Source organism: Trifolium pratense, linkage group LG4 (genome assembly GCF_020283565.1).
Source record: "Trifolium pratense cultivar HEN17-A07 linkage group LG4, ARS_RC_1.1, whole genome shotgun sequence".
In the NCBI taxonomy this organism is placed as follows: Eukaryota; Viridiplantae; Streptophyta; class Magnoliopsida; order Fabales; family Fabaceae; genus Trifolium; species Trifolium pratense.
In genome coordinates, this window is record NC_060062.1 from 46220584 (window position 1) to 46244776 (window position 24193).

The 24193-nt window shown below is 33.0% G+C and overlaps 3 protein-coding genes across 3 annotated transcripts; 1 reads left to right on the forward strand and 2 right to left on the reverse strand.

Annotated features, from left to right (window-relative positions):
• The first annotated feature begins 1985 nt into the window (after window positions 1-1985).
• LOC123919780 (lysine-rich arabinogalactan protein 18-like) lies at window positions 1986-3761 on the forward strand. Its single transcript, XM_045971780.1, has 2 exons — window positions 1986-2609; window positions 3494-3761. Exons 1-2 carry the CDS (start codon window positions 2064-2066, stop codon window positions 3572-3574), a joined length of 627 nt encoding a protein of 208 aa, XP_045827736.1. The 5' UTR covers window positions 1986-2063; the 3' UTR covers window positions 3575-3761.
• A 2436-nt stretch (window positions 3762-6197) lies between these two features.
• Window positions 6198-13018, reverse strand: LOC123919781 (aspartic proteinase 36-like). Its single transcript, XM_045971781.1, has 12 exons — window positions 12614-13018; window positions 12370-12490; window positions 10815-11242; window positions 10550-10706; window positions 9612-9694; window positions 9437-9533; window positions 9269-9341; window positions 8928-9113; window positions 8613-8737; window positions 8262-8363; window positions 8063-8160; window positions 6198-6752 (listed from the first exon to the last, which is right to left on the reverse strand). The coding sequence occupies exons 1-12, from the start codon at window positions 12967-12969 to the stop codon at window positions 6578-6580; spliced, it is 2001 nt and encodes a 666-aa protein (XP_045827737.1). The 5' UTR covers window positions 12970-13018; the 3' UTR covers window positions 6198-6577.
• A 2400-nt stretch (window positions 13019-15418) lies between these two features.
• LOC123919782 (FRIGIDA-like protein 3) lies at window positions 15419-18564 on the reverse strand. Its single transcript, XM_045971782.1, has 4 exons — window positions 18359-18564; window positions 16570-17597; window positions 16161-16336; window positions 15419-16060 (listed from the first exon to the last, which is right to left on the reverse strand). Exons 2-4 carry the CDS (start codon window positions 17591-17593, stop codon window positions 15617-15619), a joined length of 1644 nt encoding a protein of 547 aa, XP_045827738.1. The 5' UTR covers window positions 17594-17597; window positions 18359-18564; the 3' UTR covers window positions 15419-15616.
• Window positions 18565-24193: the final 5629 nt, after the last annotated feature.

The following is a 24193-nucleotide window of genomic DNA, read 5'->3' on the forward strand; positions in this document are numbered from 1 at the left end:
AAAATTTGGTCATTTTTATAAGAAACTTTGACCAATTTTTAAATGTTTTAAGTGTTTAGTTTCACTTATACACTTATTTATTATGAGGTAATATTAAAAAGAAATAAGTTAGTTGAATTAAAAGTAAATAAATAAGGGTATAAATGAAATACATTTAAATTTATAAGAGTATTAAATAAAAATAACTACGTAAAATGTGTTTTCTTGGTCAGTGTAATTTTTTCAAATGTTCCTTATAAAAATATGGATGGCAATTTGACTCATTGGGTACCCATAAAAAATATCCACAATGGATATGATAACAATCCGCATTTTGGATACGAGCACGGGTATTGGTAATTACCCACAAAAATGAGCGGGTACATGTACTTTGGTACCCACCCCGCCGCATACCCATATAATATATATATATATTTATTTTATTTATATTATTATATAATAATGTAGGTATATCAAATTAAAAATTCAACATTATTAAACCATTACAAATTTTTAATAAAAATCTTTATTTATAGCAAAATACAAACACAATGTGAATGTATCAATAAATATATGAACTTTAGTATGAGGTTAATAATAATTTTATTTATAATTTTCATGAGTCATCATTAAGATCTTTAAAAGAAAATTAATTTTATTAAAATGATGTAATATTATATAATTGATCGATTTATTTTTAACAAAAATGCGGGTAACGGGTACGGGTACTTAGGTACCCATAGGATATGGGTACGGGTACAAAGGTTGTTACCCACGCGGATATGGGGATGAGTACTATAGTACCCTAGCCATACATTACCTATTGTCATCCCTATATAAAAAGGAGGAGGAAGTATTAAAATAAGTTGTTGGAGTAATACATTTATTTGAAACGTGTGTGACCGACTATTACTAGAATACGCCTAGAATTGTCATTCATTATTGACTTTTCATATTCCAAGATAAAATTGATGGTATGATAAAGGGTATATGTGGAAAAAGAATAATAAATATACCTAGAATTGTGTTAAGGGTCTTATATTTAGAAACAATATTTTTTTTTAAAAGGATCTTATAATAAGGGACATATGAGTATTTAATAGTAATATTAATATTTATATTCATTATTTCTTTTTTTTTTTATTCTATTCATTATTTCAAAATTACTAGTATAGTAGATTTATCATAATATTTTAAAATTCCAAGTGTTATTTTTCTTTTTGGATAATTCTCTATTTTTAATTATACTCTATCCGTCCCTAATTATAAGCATTTTTTCAAACAAAATGTGTCCTTAAATATAAGCTTTTTTTTTCAATTTTCTAGACACATTTATTATTACTTTTCTAAATATAACCCTACTTTGCATTAAAATCTGTAAAATCAACTACAAATACATATTTTCACCAAAAACAATTTAGTAATTATAATATCTAAAAAGTACAATTAATCACACTATCAACTTTTCTTAATATACTTGAAAAATATCAAGAGGGAGGGAGAGAGTATTATTTTACCTGAAAAGTAAAACTATGTTCGGACAAATCTTTGGATGGAGTTGAGTTTTACAAAGCATATAATTGAGACACGTTGATCCAACGGCTAATGGTGGCCCAAGATATAATGGGACCCATTTACACAAACATGCGGTCCTGATTAATCATCAAATTTTCTTTCTGTTACAATACAACAATACTCCCTCCGTCCCAAAAAGAATGACCCATTTTGAATATATGCACTATTCATATATATTGTTTTGACCATATTTTTCTACTAATAAATAAAAATAAATATTAACATATAAGATGTTGTTAGATTCGTCTCGATGAGTATTTTCAAAATATCAATTTTTTATAATTTTTACTATTATACAATTAAAGATATTAGTCGCCAAAGTTATGCATTGGCATGCGTGTTTCGGTCAACTGAGTCATTCTTTTTGGGACGGAGGGAGTAGCATCATCATCATCTTCTACTAAAATCAAAGTCCTATTTAAACCTTTCATCACATAACTTTCTCACATAACTCTCTCTCTCTTTTTCTCTCTCAACAAAAACAAAACATTGTTCTTTCAATTCTCAAAATGGATCGTAACAATATCTTCACTCTCGCATTCATCTGCATTATAGTCGCCGGCGTCGGAGGCCAGTCACCTTCAGCCGCACCAACCACCTCACCATCAACTCCGGCCACCACCACTCCAGTCTCATCTCCTGTCGCCACTCCTTCCAAACCAACAACACCAGCACCCATTGCAACTCCAGCTGCATCCCCCAAACCCGCCGTAACACCAGCCGCATCTCCTTCCAAAACCACCACACCAGCTCCTGTGACCACACCACCACCGGCGGCGGTGACACCTGTCAGCACTCCACCACCAACACCTGTTCCAGTAAAATCACCACCCACTCCTGCTCCAGTCAGCTCACCTCCGGCAGTGGCACCTGTGGTGGCGCCTCCTACCACCACACCGGAGGCTCCAGCTCCGGCACCAAAGAAGGGAAAGAAACACAGTGCTCCAGCACCATCACCAACATTGGAGGGTCCACCTGCACCACCAACAGGAGCACCAGGACCAAGTGAATCTACTGCGTCTTCACCTGGACCCGCATCTACTGCAAACGATGAGGTTTGTTTCTCCTTCTGTTTTGTTTTTTTTTTGTCTTTTGTTGTTTCTACAGTTAACATACGCGCTTGTTTTGTACAATGTAGTTTCAGATCTGTTACATACATACACTGTTTTTCACTTGTGTTACGTTTATGTGTTTTTAACTAACCCAAATATAAAGCCAAACGGTAACTTGAACTTAAATCTAAAGTTAATGTGTGCCACGCGCCACCGTTGACGGTGGGTTTGATTAGCTTAACTCTCTGAAACTGAGAGCACCTTAGTTCCGAATTTTTTATTTTATTTTTTACCATAAAAAGAAGTGATACTTGTCCTAGTAAATCGGTAGAGATAATAATTATACAGTAACATATTTACTATTATTATTTTTAGGTTTGCAAAAGAAGACATTTTCTATATTTTTTTCCGATCCAGATCCAAAGATAAATTAAATGAACACATAAAGATAAAGTGTGTATCTGGCTTTTATATTTAGAAATGTATTAGTTTCTTTTCCTTTTTTTGATAAAGAAACGTATTAGTTTTGAATTCACGCAAAATGATTCCTTAATAGACGTACTATTTAAAGTATTATTTCATATATAAAATAACGTTACTTTATTATATTAATCAACTAATTAATAACCAGTACTGTGATTTGGAATTTTGGATACATTAGTACATTAAGCTGTACTCCATGATAATATGCTGAATAACCTGATTTGATTATACATTAGTCTTGATTTGATTATTGGTTTTAGAGATTGAATTTGATTGTGTTACAGTTGAGAATTGTATGATTAGTGATTACCCACACATACTAAACAATGTGTATATACTATATAGTATGTTGATTTAATTGGACCAAACAAATCTTGAAACTTATATATTATGTTGATTTTCAGAGTGGAGCAGAAACCATCAGGAGCTTGAAGCTGGTAGGAGGCTTAGCTTTGAGCTGGATTGCGACTGTTTTAATCTTCTAGATTTAATTTCTTGCTCTTGATTCTTATACTCTTGTATAATTTATTTCCACCCTTTTTTTGCTCTTCTTTTTTTGGCCATGGTATGGACACGTATTGCATTACATTACATTTATTTACATTTATTACCTTCAGACTCCTATTTTTCTATTAATATTTAATGTCATTTTCATAATTCTTTTTTGGTGAATATTGCTGTCATTAATCTGTCATTTTTATTTTATGTCGCTGATATTTTGACTGCTTGACTTGACGAATGTACACCGTCACAGATGGTTTTCTGTTGTTGTATAGAAATTAAGTGTTTTTATATCCACTTTAAATCTCATAATTATGTAACCAAAGAAAAAACCTTATAATTAAACAAGCACGAATGGTGTTGATCTGTATGTTTTGAAACGGCCTCTGGTCATTATAATAACTATTTTTAGTTGTATATATGACTGATAAATCATCATTGTAAAAGCTTGATATCTGTTATAGAAAAAACTTGATATATCATTTCTCTCCCGACCCCAGCATTTCTTTTCTACCATTTGAATTTTCAATTTTGCCTTTTGGGTACATCGGTTTGTACAAACTGAATTAATTTGAACTTTTATCAACTTCGGTTAATATAAACTACTCGCTTATTTGTTTCGGTTTATATTAACCAAAGTGTCCTTTAATATGAATTAGAAGTCACACGAAGTTAGTAAGTTCGTTTTCTTTAAAAAACAAACCGCAAAACTCCTCTCTTCCTCTCTTGCGCACATTTGAGGCTAACTTCAACATTCAACTTCAAATCACACTTCATCAAGTAAATTTCTTCCTTTTTTTTTTTTTATTATTCTATATATTTATTGTCACCATGACACTTCTCTTTGCTTTTTTGTTCTTCCCTAAAAAAAAATTAGAAAATTTTAATCTCTGATTATTGGTTAAATTGTTGATTATGTTGTTTGAATTGTTGATTATTGGTTAGTTGTTAGATTCGATACATAATAGCATGAATGCATGTTGCTAATTAAGTTAAATGTGAATATGAGGTTAATTGAGTTATATTGTACTAGTGTTTGACAACAGTTAAACGTCATAGCTTTGTTTCCTTGTTGTAATAACCACCAAGTCGGAATGGGCATTTGCATTTCCTCGTTCCGGTCGAATCAGATTTCAACTTCTTTTTGGCTGGCACACATTGACCACCACGTTCACATTCAACCACTAATTGAGCCTTTCTCTGATTATCGCCGCCGGAGGAGGATCTCCTAACTATAATGGCGAACCTTAACTTTTCCGCCACGCCTCTAGCCCATTTGATCAACTCATCTCTATCGCTCTCTTGTTTGTCAGTCGCAAAGTGAGACGCTGTGTCGATTTCTATGGCCGGAGGCTGTCTACTACGAGGATTACTAGGTTGAGCTTCAACTTGAACAATGTCTGTTACAAAAAGGCCAAACACAACAGGTCGCTTCGGTTTAAATTCGTCAATTTCGTCTCCCATGACTACAAAATAAGCAAACGCAAAAAAATCAATTAACCACATATAATAGTTACAATCCTAATAGAATACTAATTAAACACTTAGAATACTAATATGCAAGTTGGACAACAATTTATAAGTCATTAGCAAGCCAAGTCAAGCCAAAGGCAGTAGCCTGCGCTAGCAAATTCAATGTCACAGTAATTCGGTTCATAGAAACCGAAACTCATCTGGGCAAATTTCGGTTTCTCTTAACCGAAGGCGTTCTTGTCATAACACCTACGAAAATAGGCCCTAGGATAGCTAGAACAAATAAATTAAAAACGATGTTTACCTGGGATTTGAGCTTCAATGTGTGTTGAATCCCTTAGATGATGCTCCAATCTTGATTTCAAGCCTCAAATGCGTGAAAAATCGCTGTTGGTTCGATTTGGTATTTTGATTTTTGTTTTGTGAAGAATAAGAAGTGACATGAGGGTTACTGATATAAAGGTTGACTTCGGTTTATATTCACCGAAGTATTTAAGCGAGTGGTGAATAAAAACCGAAGTGAGGTTTGGTCGGTTCGTGAAAACCGAAATAAGTTGACCAAAATGTTTCATACTGCGAGAGGCAAAATGAGATTTTAGGGGGCATAAAAGAAACCCTGAGGGTCATTGAGTGCTAGTATATGTAAATTCTGAGGTTATATATGTACAAAGAGGAACGAGTGTTCTAATATTGTACTACTCAAAATATAGTACTACTATGCTTGCATTTGATATATATATATATATATATATATATATATATATATATTCCTGTATAAAGGATTTCTACATTCCTAGGATTTCCATTCTCAAGGGATCATGTAAATTTTTCCTAAGCATTTTTCGAAACGGATCCTATTGACAAACAATTATACTATGATGGTACATGCTCCTATCAGACATATGAATTGCAAAAGTTGAATGTTAGGAGCACAGGAAAACCTTGTAATAAGATATTGTTTGGATAAAGAATTTAATTAAATGTTTATAATATAAAATAATTATGTTATGGTTGGATATAATTGCTTGTGTACAAGCAACCTTTATAATTAACATAAACTCTAACTTGTTTTGGACATGTCACTCGTAAATTGATATCTTTTCTATAAACTTGCGAGGAAGGAAAATACAACAATGGAGTAGATTGATATCTTAGACCACAACATCAATGCAAAAAGTAGAAAGTATGGATATTTCTCATAATACAACAGGTTAAATGAAATGTGAAAATTACAATATATGAAATTGTTTCAATCTTATGATGTCACCCTTTGATTCACCTGTATATTACAATATTCACAAACAAAATTCCTTTACAGATATGATAGAATATCTAGAGAATTCTTTCTGTACCTATGTCAGGGTTCAATAATCACTGGATATTGTGAACGATCTGATTTCTTTCAAACAACAAACTTGACCAGCTCAGTGACAAGCATAAATTGCTCTTGATAGCAAGTGATCGTGCTACTGAGACTAATTTAGTATGATATATAGTTGTAGCATAAACTTAGCTCATAATGGCTGGAGTTCTTGCTCAGGAACACCCACATCAACAGGCTTGTATGAATGCACACTTTGCTGTTGTCTTTTTTTCCAAATTAAGAATATTCCAAATATTGATAATCCTAGAAGCAATGTAAGCAGAACAACTAAACCCACAACCATGTAATATTGCTTCCACCAACTCCTGGATAATTTCAGAAAAACATGTTAATATCACAAGTGGTTGCAGACGTAATGAATTCAATAATGAGAAACTTTGGGATAGACACTGTTTACCATAGGCTTTCAATGCAATATTAGAAAACTTACTCTAAACATATGCAAGGTGAACAGCGTCTATCCAATAAATAAAAGCTAGAAGACTTTGAAGTAGGAGACATTAATTAAACAGAAGATTGTGAAATCATCAAAAGATGAGTGCATGTAGTTTACCACTTATTGTCACAACTCATAAGTTTCAAAGCTCATTTATTTTATTATAAATATTTGCTTGATAACCTAATAATGCGATAGTATTATAAAAGAAAATTTGAAAAACAAATTCACATGGTTTGGGGTACGATTCTGGAGAAACTTGAAGATTAGGAAGAGGGAGATGCTCCACTTGATGATGACTTTGAAGATGATTAGTGATATTTGTTGGGGTTGCAGAAGAGGATTGGTGATTATTGCGTTTGCACTGTTTTTTATAATTTTATTGTTATTTGAAGTGTTGAATTTGAGAAAAGTGGTTATTAGTTGTTTATCACACATTGTGATTGAGACAAATGATATTTCCTATCAATTAAGTCTGGTTTTTGACATATATTGATGGTCTCTGGTGTTTTATTTACGCCATCCGCTTTATGGAAGATCTTTGGCTTCGCTGCCACAATCCGACATCCACCATCGACAACTCCGAGTAAAACCCAAAATAAGGAGGAAAAAGAAAACACAATAAACATACATAAAATATACGCAACCCATATCTATGTAAGGGGCATATCCAGCAAAAAAAGAGGTGAAATTTTACCAGTTAATCTTGCATGAGTGGTAAAGATTAACTCCCCTCCCATTGCTTGCACCCCACCACCATATATATAATATAATATAATATACAAATACAAGATAAAGAGAATACTGATATATACAAGCAAGAAACGTCCATCAACTTATTAACAGGAAAAGGAACTCAGTATGTCCGTCCACCCTCATTCCACTATATTCCTTTTCACTTATTTACCTCTTATATACCACATTATTTGTATTCATTCACTAAAAAATAATCTTGTTTGTCAAAAATTATATATCTTTTAAATCCAAAACATACAAATTTTATTTTCACTGCTTCAAATTGATAAAAGCTATTGGTCGCATAATTGCATGTGTATATAAAAAAACCAGATGTGCACAAATATCAAACATGAGTTTTGTTAAATTAATACATAATGTGCACATGAATGGAAGCAATAATTTTACAAATTTCAAGCATTTTTCCTTCAAGTGAAAACTTACCTTTTTGGTGGAGGCTCAACATTCCAATCAATCAACTTATAACTTCCAAAGGTATCAGGAAGTTGCATGTGGTGTTCAGCAAGCCGGCCAATTATACTCTGCGCATAGAAGTCATGGTCATATGGGAAGTCTCCAAACAAATGCAGATGCACAAATGTTCTTTTTTTGAATCAATGCAGATGCATAAATGTTAACTTACCATTGTAGTTGCGTTAGAAAAGTAATCAGCATATGGTCTTGGGGTTATGACCCATCTAGAGAGGGAATCATTTCCAAAGGAGGTAAAATTCAGTAAGTGGATCTGTGGACATACATGAAAGTGTTATTACCAATTTATCATAAAATAACCATAAAACACATAACATGGAAAATATACAGAAAATGCATCGTTTATATGGGCAATTTGGAAAGTTTTCATAACAACTTGGAACATTAAATTTAGGACGTCTATCGCAATTTGAAACCCATCCTAACCACCCGATTAGCTACCTAAATACACAAGTTGTAATTATACGATAAAATGTTTGTGCAACATTAAATATTTGCTAACCTGGGAAGTATTAACATCTAACTCATGAGCTATGAGTCCAGCCAATTCTGCAAGGTGGGGCTTCATATCCTCGTAGCTTATGTTAAATGAAATAGCTATTGTTATTAGTGCGATTTGGAATCCACCTGTGCATTAAATTATTTAAAGCACATCAGTGAGCAATAAATATATGCATCGAAAGAGATTGCACTAGTTTCAGAGACAAATAAAAAGCATGATAAACTAGGTTTCTTGAGACATACAACCCATCTGAGCCATGCTAAGAGAAGATGTCTCCAAATATACTTCTAAATTGAAATGAGAAGCTTATGATACCTGGAGGTAAATTATGTTGTGACACAGATGGAGGACCTGTAGGCCCCACAGATTTGGTTGAATTTATTGGTGGTGGGGCCATGGATATCTGTAGTCTTTCCCATAACTCAGCACAGTTGGTTTTCCAAAAACCAACTTTTGTTTGCTCACGATCATACATAACAAGTGTGTTTCGGACAATGATACCTATGGAAAAAAAAAATGACATGAGAATAATCACCAAAGTATTGCAGAAATCTATCCCACAGAAGTTAGTTACACAACACTAACAGAGAGGAAGAAAATTTCACATTAAGGAAAAACATGAAATGGTACAAAGTTACCAAAAGTAATGAAATTACCTCCTAAGAGAGTAGTTGGATCCTTTCCATTTTGAAAAATTCCCAGACAATACGCACCTCTTACTTTTGAATGCTTCACAAATAAGGATAATGAAATCAGTAAATTTATTAAATGATTGCACCAGCCTCTAAACACAGTTAAAGATACAAATGATCTTATATAACTACCCGGAACATGTAATTTTCAGGTGACAGTGAGTACTTCTGACCATTTCCAAATACCATGTCAACCACTGGAAAGTTTTTAGAGAGTTGTGAGACATCGCTGAAATAAAAGTAAACCCAAACTGTCAGTTAAACTGCAATAAAAGAGCGACATGAACTCTTAATTTTACAGACATACATTCCAGCACCAGAAAAACATAAATCATTATAATTTGGATCTGGACCGCTGATTTGATTGAAAGATTGAAGTTCCTTCACAATCTGCAAACAGATAAGTAAATCAGAGTTACCATCAGGTAAATAAAATACAATTATGTTGTCATTTTGACTTGAAATAAAAGAAAATAAATTTTAAACGAAAACCACTATAAAAGCAAAATGAAATACTTCAGATCTAATTATTTTGGGACTACAAACAAAGACACCATTGATGAACCCCACAATTAACCGATTGGAGATTCCTAAAACTTCTAAAAATCATGACTCATGAGTGAATGTAAGAGTATAGCCACACATATTCTGCTTATTTAAATGAAGAAAACCAAAATGGTTCATGAATCATTTATGCTATCAAATGAAATCTTTCAGAAAGGCTATGAACAGCATCAATCTTTAGAAGCCTAAAAAAACAAGCACAAAGGTTGGCATTCAAAACTTTTGCAGCAAATCCACATCAAGTATTAGAGAAACCGACCAAATCCTCAGAATACATGCAATATGCAATGATTTTAATAGTACTGGGAAAAGCTAAAAAAAAAAACCTCAGAATACAAGTGAATCAGATAAATCCACAACAAACTCCTAAGAAATATCATATGGAAAATAATTAAATGTGGTTAAATCCTTCAATAATCAATTCCACTTATATGTTCAGCAGCAATTTCATAAAAAGATTCACCAACAAAAGCATGTAGAAGTGGCTTCTCACAAGTTTCACTTTTTCATAGACTCTTATTTAGTTGTATATTGACCCAGTGTCAATTTATTCTAGCTCCATGCATGATAACACGAGACTCAAGTTAGAAAATAATTTAAAGGTGTTAAACAAAATGGGCTGGTGAGAATTAAAAATGCAAATCCAAAAGCTTCTATGAAAATATCTATGAAAGAACTTACAGCTTCTTTAAATGCAAGAAAGGCTTCTTCTGGTAGGTATGCATAAGTTGTACCACTATCCAAAACTGTTCCATGTTTTCCATCAAAAACACTTGGTTTTAGAGGCAGTCGCTTCCCCGCAACATGTATCTCCTTCAAATCAATATTGTAATAGGGACTGTCGCCACCCCGAAACTAGAGTAAATGTGTGAGATTAATAAAATGCATTTGTTGTGAAAATGCATTACATCTCATATTCACAATATAAGAATTTTGAAATACACACCTGCGCACAGGATCTGACTGTGCAAAGACCATGTCTGATGGAGGAGATATGCCACCAAGAACCATTGCGCCCCCACCAACATTCATTCCACCATAGCATAGTGAGAATGAGTCACTCACTACATTTTTGTCAACCAGCTGATCCATGATACTGAGATCTCCTCGGCCCAAACCCATAATGCCATCAGCATGCTGACTATAAAGATCGCCAGTCTCAACATTTTCACAACCGAAAATAGCACGCTGTGGAGCAAGCTCACTCTGATTTCCAAAGGATATAAGATCCTCTCCGAGAACACCACTGCTAGTACTCATTTCAGCATATTGTCTCTCATACACACATTGCATTCTGTCATTGTCACAGTTGCAATCCATTGAGCATTTGACAGGTTGATATGTGCTTGACAAGTCTGGCTGAAACTTCGGATCCTGTTAAGTAAAACAGAATTACTGAAACAAATCCAATATACTTGAGATAAATAGGACAATTAACAATTGACACATCCATAGGTACAAGTTTAAATTTTTTGACAGAAGGTACAAGTTTTAAATAAAGGAAACGGTAATGAGTGCCCTAAGAGGACTATTTAAGAGTCTAAAATAGTAAGTTCTTATGAAAATGCGTGTATTTAATGCATTGAAAATTGAAATGTTTAACTTATTTATCAAATAATTTCTTTATTTGGAATCCTTAAAGAGTGCTCTATGGTCACTCGTTAGCAAAGACCCTTTAAATAAAACCATTCTCTTACACCTCTTCCACCATGAAAATGATGGTATTGAGAAACACAACACAAGGGAAACATAAGTATTTTACTGCATCAATAAAAGCATAAATAAAATAGATTGGAGGAATCTATTTCAAAGCATTCAATGTAGCATATCATGTTCGATTATATAAGCTTTTTTAAAACTTCACTGGGTCTTTTTACGAAAATATAAAACCTTCATTTATTCTGAAATTCTACTTGAAAGTCTATATTGGATGATGGCTTTATACAAAGTCAATGAAACCAGGACTTCAAGGTCTTGAATAGGTAAAGACATCAAACTAAAATTACAGTATATTTAATAAACTTGATGCATGCATATTATATTGGCACAGATAAAGGGTAGTCTAATTTTTCAAAAAGAGAGAAAGGTGTATTTAAGCATCAATTAGTCAATTAGGGTAGAGGAGTAAAACACAGCCCCGTTATTATTACCTTCAATACTTAAATTGAGTCCAAATATTGTATCAATTTTTGTTCCTCCATTTTACACCTTTCAATTTTAACTCTTACGAAGCGCGAGCTGGTTGCGCAGCATCAACACTTACAACTCACAACATCCTCAACAACATAACAAACTATCCTATAACACCCTAGTGCCTAGCTACCGAGGAATTTTCATAACCACAATTCATCATTACATATACAACCCTCCTTTGCACAAACTAATTATCATTTTTTCCATTTGCAACTAACTACACAATTATCAAAGAAAACACGAGAGAATCAAACTTTGCACACATCAATCCAATACAAAAAAATGGGGAAAACGCAATGAATCGTTACCTGGTGCCTGCCACACTGTTCACAGGTGGAGCACGGAACATACGTAACAGTACTCCCTGTATCAACAATAAGAGCAAACATCTGTGGAGGAGTACCGATCCAAAGCCGCGTTGTGTAGTATCTACACAAATCAATAATAATTCAATAATTCCCCAAAACAAAATACATTAATTTCAAATCTACGAATTCAATTGAAACCAAAAAGAAAACGTAAATGCGTGCAACGATTAACAAAGAAGCTTACCCGTTGATGAGGAGATCATCGTGGAGTCTCATACGAGCGTTAGGGTGGCGTTTGGATTCGGATCCGTGAAGCTGGCGACGAGGATCGAGTGCTGACGTGGATGAATTGGGAGCGGTTAGGAATAGAGGAAGAACCATGGCGGGACGAGAGCCATGGTGGCGGTTAGGGAGGAACGCGGTGTCGCCGGCGATTGGGGAAGGAGCGAGTAACGCAATGTGGAGTATTAGGATTAGGATGAGGTGAGTGAATGTCCGCCGCGCCATGAGTTGGTGACTCGGGGTGGTGGAACGATTCTGGATCCGAGTTATGGTTGGTTGTAAACGAATCGAAATGAGACAGAAAGTGAAGGGCGGCATAGATTAGAATCTCTCTATCTATCAAAAGGAGGGAAGTCAGCGTCTTTCTGAAGGAAAGATAGTGACATATATTATTCATTTCCATTGTTTTAAGGGTCATGCTGCCCCGGGCACTGGTTAAGGAAACCAAAAAAGGAAATTTTAAAATTAAAAATAACATTGTTTATACTTTCTAGGCATTGACTGCACAAACTTCGATATCATATTACTATATTTAGTCCCTTAAACAGTGCCCGGGGCACTGTTTAGCATTTTCCTTTTTTTAAAACATACTATTTGCTTTTTTTGGTTATTCTATTTTATAATTACTTTTTATTGCTTTATATTCATTTTTTATTATTAAAAACTATGCCACACAATTTTATTTTATTTTATAGGAGGAGTATGAATGTTGTATATAAATTATTATTAGGTTGGGTTTTTAAGTAATGTGAGACATTTTTCTAGATATTAAAAGAGTAGTCCATGTATGAGACTAAAAGGGCTAAAGAGTTCATAAGATCGCATGTGTGATTTAAATCTTTCAAACAGACGATGTCTATATTTCGACTTTAAATTCAGAGTTATATTTTCGAGGTAATCTTGGCTTTGAGCCTTTGTAACCCTCACATTTTTATCCTTTATAAAGTTACTCAACATAAGAACTCGACAAATCACTTTTTTACTTGCGATTCGTTATAAATCCAGAAATAAAATCCTAAATTATGTATAACAAGTTATCATAAACATTGATTATAAAACTTGCTATATGAAACCTAACTACATCAAAATTATCGCAGCCCATCATACCTCGTGTTTGGAGGTTGTGGACAATCATAAAATATTGAGCTAGGCCTAAAAGACTTCAATCAAAGCACACGCTGACCAAATTATGATGGCTTCTCATTAGACCCCATGTTTCTTTGTCACCTCTCTAGCGCGCAAAATAATTCGATTTTTAGAAACCAAAGTTTTTTTTAGTGTAAAAAAAAACTATCCCAAACTTCGGTTTCTAGAAAACCGATTTTTTTTGTGTGCTAAAGAGGTGAAAAAGAAACATGGGGCAGAAAGAGAAACTATCCCAAATTATAACACCATCAAATGATACTCAATTTTTTTGTCAAAAAAAAATGATACTCAATCTATTGTTTGAAATGAATAGTATTATAGAAAGAGGCGGATGAAAAAAGAAAACTCAAGAGTCATTAATTCAACATAAACTCCAAACACTGAGGGCAAATATCACAAAAGTTTTTTCTCTTTTATTACTATGACTATGATATAAGTACGAAACTTTTAACGTCATTTTTTTTATTACCATGATATAAGTATAAATTTTTCACCGCTATTAACGATAACTAATTTCTGTTAGACAACCTGTAAAACACACAAGGTAGATTTTCCCCTTCAAAAACTCTTACAACTTGGATCAATTTTTTGTCGATAGATCAGAACAATTCTATCCTAGAACAATAACAAAACTCGCTGATGAATTTTTTTTATCAGAACTAAATTTCCTATGAGGGGGCCATATTAAAGTTTGCTTCTCAAATGGTGAGAAAACACAAATTTTGAAGAGATAACTTTTCTTTTTTGAAATTTCATTCATATTTAAAATCATTATTTTTTTTTCCCACTTTATCACCCAACAAAATAAGGCCCCGTTTGGATTAACTTATTTTTGAGCATATGCAAATCGCTTATGCAAATTTTATGTATTATTATAAGTTTGTCGAGGTAGTTTGTGATAAAATCGCTTTATAAAAATACAATTTTCACTAGTGTGAACTTATAAAATAACATAAAACCTAATTTATATAGCATAAACTGTTTACATAAGTTTAAAAATAAGTTAATCCAAACGGGCCATAAGTTGAGATCTAAAATTTTCTGTTATATTTTCTTCCTCTCAATAATCTAAAAATCTACATATTAGTTATTTCTTTTTATAATTTTCTCTAACTTTTGTTGCCTCTAAAAAAAAATCATGTTGCCTCTACTTCTTTTGGCTTTCTAACTATATGTTTTCTCTCCCGACCCCGTGTTTTTTTTATGCTCCTGAACTTCCAATTTTGCCCTTAAAAAAATTTCGGTTTGTAAAAACCAAAATTTTTTTTGCATTGAAAACAAATTTCGATTTCTAAAAACTGAAATTTAAGCTAAATTTGCACTAGAAAAAAGAATCACGGGGTCAGGAGAGAAAACTAAGTCTAAATATCCCGTCACTGGTAGCTTAATTCTGACAACAACCCATAATACCATGAGCCTTTTTCCCTTTGTAGGCAAACCGTTTTCAACTACATTACTCGATAGTAGGGATAAATTACGTTTTACGTTTCTGTCAAGCTGGAAAACAAAAGTTTAAGCATGCTGAAAGTATTATATTTAACATTTAGATTTACACATAATTTCTAATTCAAAGTTTCGAATTAGAATTTCAATGGATTCTATTATTAAGTGCAACGAGTTCTGTCACCAAATTTTAACATGCACTTCAAAAGTGATCATTAGATATAAATATAAGAGTACACCTGCTTTCTGATATCATAAGAAACTCAAACAAAACAAAAACAAAAGGAAACATACTAAAAAGTAGGGGTAGAATTACTAATGTTTTGATCAGCTAGCATGCCTCAAATCTTTTCAGTAATGCTTGGATGTAAACAAATCACATGTAATGCTGGTGTGAGGGTTGCAAACTACTACCAATATAACGACCATAGTTAGGAGGAGTTGCACTGGCGGGCTGAGTGTATATAGATGGTTGAGGAACTTGATACTCGTGTGCGACTGCACTATAATGGGGATACCTGTCAGCAGCTCCTGCATATGCTGTCCTAACAGGGGGAATCTGCCTACCCGTACCAACAGCTGAAGCACCACCACGACCAGAGGAACGGGGTGGAAAATGCCTTTCATTAGGCCTTGGCCTCTTTGATTGTTGTGGACGTTTGAAAAACTCTCCACCTCTCCTTTTTTCTGTCTTTGATTTCTCTAGTTGATGAACCCTTTTATGGAGTGTATCAAGTGGGTGCTCGGATTCGAAATCGTATTCTTCAATGCACTTAATTACAATTTTCAGTGCTGCAAGCTCTTGTGCATTGGCATCAATCTACAACAATGAATAAATGAGAATGTACATGTATAAGCAATACAGAACAAAATAATGAAGATAGTCACTCAATTTGAATCGGTCAAGCAACAAAGCATACCTTTGCAGTAGCAATATCCCGCACATTATCAGCCTTTACTTGTGAATTTCTCCTTTGGTTTTTGAGGTATGTCCTCAGGAGGGGCACAGGGGGAAAGCTTTCTTGAAGCTGGAAGAGTTGAATAAAATGTACAGCCGCAATCTGTTTACCATTGTTGATGAGTATTTCAACAAGACCTGCATAAATAGTGAAAATTAGAATAATCAATATCTGAAAATTGTGACACCGTTTAACATGTAATATCACAACAAAAGCAGCAAAATATATGTCACTCGTGGCTTGCTTCTTTAGATGATCTAGCTATACTTCCCCTAAAGAAGACCAATCATCTAGTATATGGGAGATATCTGACAGGACAATCCTTCACTGCAGATTTCACAGGTCAGCAGTTTATTAAAAGAACACCAACCTGGCACTTTGTGAGTTAACCCAACAGAGCGGCAGAGCTCAGGTGCCGACCTATTCTGAGCAACTGCAAGTACAAGCTTGCAGAGTTCTTCTTCACCAAACTCTGAAGCAATTCTAAAAGTTGAAAGAAGCTGCAAGAATGCCTCTGCTTCCAATGAATGTCCATTGGCAGCATCAATGTCCGCACTAGCTAACTTGAGCCTCCACTCATCAGCCATTGCCTTGGCTTGCTGCTTGGTTTCAGGGTTCAAAAGGTGATCTGCACCTGGGTTAGCCCTTGCCAATAAGCTGGCCAAGGCTTCCAAAATTAGAATAGAGGATTTGCGCTTGCCCTGAAGGGCAGCACCCATTGTATCTTTTTGTTGGGTAGTCTCATTGGCGGGATAAAACCCCACTAGTAAATCAAGCACCAAACGTGCTGGATCAGTTGCACTTTCTAATGCAACCGAAATTTCTTCACGAAAAACAGTCACTTTTTTCTTATGTGCCACAACATAATCCAGAAGACCATTCGCATCCATTTTCTCACAAAAAAATTTCAACTCTAGATGTGACGTAACCTCAGTAGCCACACCTTCAGACTTTTCACCTGACTTATAAGGAGAGTCCTCAGGGGAGCTGTTTACCTTGTTATCTTGGTTCTCCCCATCATCATACACAAAAAACTCCAAAGGTGTAGTCTCGTGATTTGGACGAGCCTCTACAATGGAAGCTACGGCAGCATCTTTAAGCTCCTGCAAACGATCTAATAGATCTTGTTCCTTTGAAGTAACCGCCGCCTTTCTCTGGGAGAGCAATGTATTTGTTTCTAATTGTTTCTCTTCATACTCCCTCTCCTTAGCCTGCAGCTCTTCATTTTTCTTGTTCAATAGCATCTCAAGGTCAAAGAAATGTTGCTTGATTTCAACCCATTGAACCTTATCCTCAGAAGCGCCATTCCGAGCCTCCAATTCAACACACGCCTGAGCAAGCTGCTCTATCATAGTCTCTTTGTTATTTTCATTGTCTTGCTCCATGTCACCCATATTCCTGCAGCTTAGCCAACAGCCTTTAAGAGCAATTCAATTTAAGAGGTATACTTACTTGGGCACAATCCTAAATGAAAAATATTTAGGCTAAATGATTTGACTAAATTATTTTACATTAAAAAATTTCATTTGTGTGTGTCCCCAAATCATGTTCATTTGGGGTTGTGCCTATCTAAGAATTACTCTTCAATTTAACTGTCATGAACTATTACAAAGGTTAATAACATGAGAATAAACAATAAAAGAGTAATTCAATCTAAACTCCTTAATCACAGCAAGAAAATCCCTTTATCTGTATTTCTTTCTCATAATTCAGTACCTACGGGTACCTCCTACAACATCAAGCTTTTACCTTTATGGCCAGTTGAGTTCAGTGCGACTCGGAAGCGGCTGCATTTTGTTTTTTTTTTTTTTTTTGCAGCTGCTGAGTGTTGTTGATTTAGGGTTTAATTGTAAAATATGTTTAACGGCATGTATCATGTTTTACATATCGAAACAGAAAAATACCAATGGTTTATTAAAGGTACCCAACAATTTAGAAACATTTTCTTAAATAAAAATCTTCAGCTGGTTAATGGAAGATAAAACACCGCAACATTAATTGATTTGCAGTTTTATTGAAGTTAGAAAAAAATTTAAAAACACCGAAACCCTAACATTTCGAAAAAGCTATGAAATTTACTATGATTTAGGCGAATAAAAACATGAAACCTAAACATTCAGCTAAAACTGCATAAGAAGCGTTGGTGAAAAATAAAATACCTCGGTTCAGAGACAAGAAAATCGTTTTGTGGTTTTTGCCCCCAATTAGAAAGAAACTTTGGATGCGGTTGCGACGATTGAAAATCTGAGTCTGTGCTGTGAATGAATTTTGGGGAAGAAAAAGGAAGTAGAGTGGCGAAACAATACGATGAAAGAAAGGTATAAAACCTGGATATGCTCTTCCGCCTCTTCGAATGAAAAGAAGGGGAATAGGGGTTTATTTGTAATTTGCAAATGGGTCAAAATATATTAATTATTTAAAATAAATATTTTTGTGAATCAATAGATATTTATATCTTTTCTGACAAAAAAAAAGAAGATATTTTTAACATTAAATTTTTTTCATAAATACGTTTATTTTATTTTTTGAAATGCATAAATAAATTTATTGGAAATAGATTAGTCTATATATTTTTTAAACCTCGTTGGATAAGGATGATTTTCATGCAAAGAAGCGATATTTTAGGAATTAAAATTTGTAAATGGTTCATTGACGCAAGTCACGCAACTATAATTTTTTTTGGATAGATTTTACTTGTCTTGTAGTCGAATTTTAGATTATTAAAGTTCGTTATTCTAAAAACTAGAGGATTAATTTAGTAAAAAAAAAAACTAGAGGATTAATACAAAATAAAAGTATATGTGTGTGTGTGAATTGAATTAAAATTAGTGTGAATAAAAATGGGTGGAAATGCATTTTTATGATGGAGTGTTGATACATCTATGGACGTGGTAAAATAAATCTATTTTCAATGAAGATTCTCGGAGTTTTTTAGATCTTATTTCATATAATCATCATGGTAAGAGATATTGACGACTGCAAATACAATTATCTTATAAGGGTTCCGTTTGGTAAAATCAAATTTTGAGTTTATAGCTTATAAGTTTAGATGACAAAAAATACCTGTTTGGTAAAGGTTTTTCAAAAATAAATTATAGTTTATTTTACTAGCTTATAACTAGTTTTTCAAACGTCATTTCAAGTAACTTATGAGCTTATCATTTTTCCTTCCAATTCTACCCTTATCATCTTACTTGAAAAAAAATTAAATATTAATTAAACAGTTTTTTATATCTCATTTCATACTTATAAGTTGGTTCAACCGCTAATTTTACCAAAAATTGCAAATTCAATCAGCTAGATTTTTTGCTATAAGTTAAAAGCTAACTTATAAGATATTCGCTATAAGTTCATCTATTATGAGCTGCCTTATCAGTTATCCGCTATTTTTTACCAAACAGAACATAAGAAAGTAGTGTCAAATAGACACTATTTTTCATTGGTTGTTAAAAGTGTCTATTTGAGAATTGAGTCAAACTTGGTTGTGGCGGGGTTTATATCAATCCTGTTTTGTGCAGTGGATTGTTACGGGACTCAAATGGTCTATGAATTTTAGGATACACTCAAAATTTTGGTGTTTGTGATGATTTGCATGCTAAAATATGAGGATTGTGCACATGAATGAGTTTGACTCGAAGACAAAGCTACGTACTCACTTCATTATAACAAATTACTCAAAGTTTTTTTTTATTTTTTTTTGACAAAAGAGAATAACTCAAAGTTATTGATTGACATGATTACAGGGTAATGCAATCGTTTACAGGGTAATGCAATTTTTTACAGGATACTTTTTCGTAAGCTTCATGTTAAGCAAAATGATAAGCATAAAGCTTATTAAAATATGACATTTATGTAGCTTCTGAAATTGTGATAAACATTTTTTATTACTTTATTTAAATACTAATACAACAACTAATATCAGTAAATAAGCTCACATAAGCTTAAAGTAAGTCAATCCAAACGACCTCTTATATATGCCTTTTTGTTTTTAAAATTATTTATTCATGTATCTATAAATCAATCAGAATTACAATTATTTTTTGGGTTAAATATGTTTTTAGTCCTTCTAAATATACCAAATTCATGTATCAACACATTAATAATTAGAAAGGATAACAATTTTTGACACGTATGTGAGGGGAATAGATTCTCTCAAGTGTGATTTACACTTGAGAGAATAAAGTGTAATATAACACCATCTAAATTCATTTTCTCTAAATTTTTATGTTTCTCTCTCTTAATCAATGGTAACAAACCACACTTTATTCTCTCAAGTGTAAATTACACTTGAGAGAATCCATTCACCGTATGTGAGTATTCTTTATAATATATACTCCATCAGATTTTACATTATTTTCTCAAATGTTGTTTACAAGTGAGAGATCACTCTCCATCCATCCACAACCCTTTCACTCTCGTATTTCTTCCACGTGAATCAACAATCACCATTTATGAATCAAGTGCCCCTTGCACGATGACTTCCGTGGTGTTTTTCATTTTCGTTTCATTATTCTCGGCAGAAGCTGCTTTTGATAACTACTCTTATGCCCAACTTTGGTCACCGAACATAGCGTGAGAAGCAACTAGTACTGAACCATTACAAAGTATTTGCTATGTAATGAAGCTTATAAATATATATATATACTCTACCAAAAAAAAAAATATATATATATATGCCCCCGGGGCACTTGTTAAGTATACCTAAAAAGGAAATAAAAAATAAAATTTATATTGAAAAGACAACTTGTTGTACTTTTGAGGCATTGAATGTACGCATTTCGAGACAAAATTTCTATTTTAACATGCTTAACCAGTGACCCGGGGACACTGTTTAGCATTTTTCATATATATATAGTACTTGTACATTCTAAAATTCAAAAAGTGTTAATTAGTTATTCCAATTTAAATGATTTTTTCTAGAATTTAGTGTTAATTTGAAAAAAGAGAAGAAAATAAATTTATAAAAATAATTTTTTTATGTTATCATTGTTATTTATAATTTAAATAAATAATTCTTTTTAATTTTTCTTAGCTTTTTTCTTTTTATTCGGGATCCAACTTTAAAACTACATAGTGCCTCCAAATTGCTTGGGACGACCCTGCAGATAATCTATGATTTTATTGAACATTTCGTTTTATTTTTAGTTAAGTCTATGTTATAGAAGTACATCAATTATTCAATTATTCTAAAAAGTGAATTTTTGCTTATAGCAGAGAACGGAGTGAGTACATCAATAGTTAGAGAAATAATAATTTTTAGTATTTGTGGGTTCCTGATGACAGTCAATTATATGATGTTTTTAGTATTATTTTAGAGTAGTTTTAACAGCAATTGAAGATCAAATGCAAGCAAATACCTAAAGTTACGAAGTTACTTGTCCAAGAATCAAGAAAAGTGGAAAATGCATGAAAAACAACAAAAAAAGAAGAAATTGAAGAATCTATCGCATCATGATGGATGACCATCGTGACACGATGAGAAGGCGGATTAAAAGAGTATAACAAATCAATCCATCGTAGCACGGTGGATCGTATCGTGGCCACAATAAGAAATCTATGAAGCACTGTGGGCACGATGGGTACGATGCGCAAGATGGAAAAATGGAGAAATACCAAATTGTACCAAAAACACGAGAACTGGAGCTACGAGTATCGGATAAAGTCATGTGACCATGCGTTGGAAAGCTATGACAAAGAGCTACAACTTTCGTGTTGAAGCAAAAATATAATTCTGGACGCTATCGTGGATACGATGGGATACATCGTGGCCACGATGAAGGGAAAACTTGGCCACCAAGTCTGCATGCTGATCAAGCAAAGAAATACAGATATCGTAGCTACGATGGATCCATCTCGCCACAATGGAAAAAGCCCAAATCCACTAAAAACTATAAATAGAGCTCTTCTCCTTCACAATTATTCATTCAGAAGTTCAGAGAACTATAAGCTCTCTAAGGAGCAAAGGAGGAGGAGCCATGAGGGCTAAGGAGCTCTCAAGAGAGGGAGACTCTTTCCTACCATCGGGAGACGAAGTCCCTCTGCAAGGAATCGAAGTTATTTTTATGCATGTTTTCTTTATTGTTCAATATGCTTAATAGTAGCTAAGTCTCTTTAGGTTGGGTCAAGTAGATGAACTCCCCTAGGACTGCTCGAGACATGTAATTTGGTTATTTTCCAAGACTATTTACAATTGCTATTCATTTATTATCTGTTACTATTTCTATTTATTGTTTATACACTAGCATATATGAACATACGCATATTCTGTTAGTAACTAGGGTCGAAGTGGATACCGTGACACATCTAAGACTACTAACTCAAAGAGATACTATAACCTACCTATATGGGACCATTAAGTTCAGTATTTGCGGTTAGGTTTGAGATTAAGAATTACACATAGTTAAATTGTGTACTGATATTAGGGAACCAATTATGCCAGAGAACTTGTTAGATTTTGAACCTCTAAAGATAAGGACGCCATTTAAAGGTTGAACTTGTTAAGGGTAAGGACACGAGATAACGAAGGCTAAACCTAACTTAATTGGTTCGATCTAAATAGATTACAATAGAAGTAAGTATAGTTATACTAGGCTTACTTTAATAGAAATTAATCTCCAGATAATGCTTCAATAGTGAGCAGATATAGCGCCAGTTACCAAGCAGAAATAAGGGAGAGATTCGAAAGCACTTAACCTACTTTTATTATCTTGAACTCTTTCTTTTATCTTTAGTCTTATACTATCTAACTCTGTCTCAAAACCTTTTTCAAACAAACAAATCGAAAGCAAAACTATCCTAATTCCTAACTGAAACCGGTAGCTTTGGCACAATCCCTGTGGAGATGATAACTTACTACTTTATTACTTGGTAGCGATTCTATACACTTGCAGAGCTACCATTAGTTCCCAAATTTTTGATGCACGTGTGCAAAAATATTAATAAAAAGATATACAAAAGAATCGATGAAAACATATGATTTACAATGTTGGCAATGAGGATCGAACCTATGACCTCATTCATGCTACTCAAATCCCTAACTACTAGACCAAACCTAAGTAATTATATTTGATAAAATAATAGAATATCACAAATATTTTTACGATTATTCAAATATAATAAATTATTTAATAAATAATAGATACATAAATATAAAAGAGGTTTTGTAAAAATAAAATAATAAGAGTTAAAATTTACAATCACTTTATATTTCAATTATATATAATATTAATTTTCACATATGATTTGAACAGTCATACTTAATCCATGAAGAAAAAAAAAAGAGATTATTTTTATAGAAAGAGGAAAAAAAATATTCTTTATAAGATACAATGATGGATATATAGTTGTTGTGCTATTCGTTGGGAAAATCAAGACTATTTTTTTTTTTTTTTGCAATGAAAATCAAGACTATTTGACATGTATATTTTCAACCAACACCAACAATTAATACGGAGTATTTGTTATTGAAATGTATGACTATACGGTCATATTTAATGTATGAAAATGAGAAAAATCATATGAGTGAGAATTATCTACTATTCAAAATTGACTTTTAATTTAAAATTAATAATAATTTTTTTTTAATATTTTCTTTAAATAATATTCATAACACTTAAATTTTTAAATTAAAAATAAAATTTTTAATTTTAAATTAAGTTCAAAATTCCAACTAAACAAAATGAGTTAATATAAAAACTCAATTCTAACAACATTGGTTTTAACTCTTCAATTTTCAAAGAAGAACCCTGATAATGCAGATTTTGGTCATGTGACGTGTAAAATTTAACTAAAAATCATTCCAACCATGATTTAAACTCGAATTTTAGTGAACGATTGAATCCAGATTAATTTGTAATTTACTTTGTTACAGTATATTTGGAAGATTTTTAAAATGAAGTAATTCTATTAAGTACTTTATTTTGATTAGTTTATGAGGTATTTTATTAAAAATAAGCTAGGGAATTTGAAATAACAATTCAAAATCAATAAGTTTA

Coding starts and splice junctions, on each gene's coding strand:
- LOC123919780 (XM_045971780.1), top strand. CDS start 2,064: ATGGATCGTAACAATATCTTCACTCTCGCATTCATCTGCATTATAGTC. Junction 2,610..3,493: donor CATCTACTGCAAACGATGAG/GTTTGTTTCTCC, acceptor GTTGATTTTCAG/AGTGGAGCAGAAACCATCAG.
- LOC123919782 (XM_045971782.1), bottom strand. CDS start 17,593: ATGGGTGACATGGAGCAAGACAATGAAAATAACAAAGAGACTATGATA. Junction 16,337..16,569: donor GTTAACTCACAAAGTGCCAG/GTTGGTGTTCTT, acceptor CTATTTATGCAG/GTCTTGTTGAAATACTCATC. Junction 16,061..16,160: donor GGGATATTGCTACTGCAAAG/GTATGCTTTGTT, acceptor TCATTGTTGTAG/ATTGATGCCAATGCACAAGA.
- LOC123919781 (XM_045971781.1), bottom strand. CDS start 12,969: ATGCCGCCCTTCACTTTCTGTCTCATTTCGATTCGTTTACAACCAACC. Junction 9,534..9,611: donor TGTTTTTCTGGTGCTGGAAT/GTATGTCTGTAA, acceptor CTTTTATTTCAG/CGATGTCTCACAACTCTCTA. Junction 9,114..9,268: donor TCCAACTACTCTCTTAGGAG/GTAATTTCATTA, acceptor TTTTTTCCATAG/GTATCATTGTCCGAAACACA.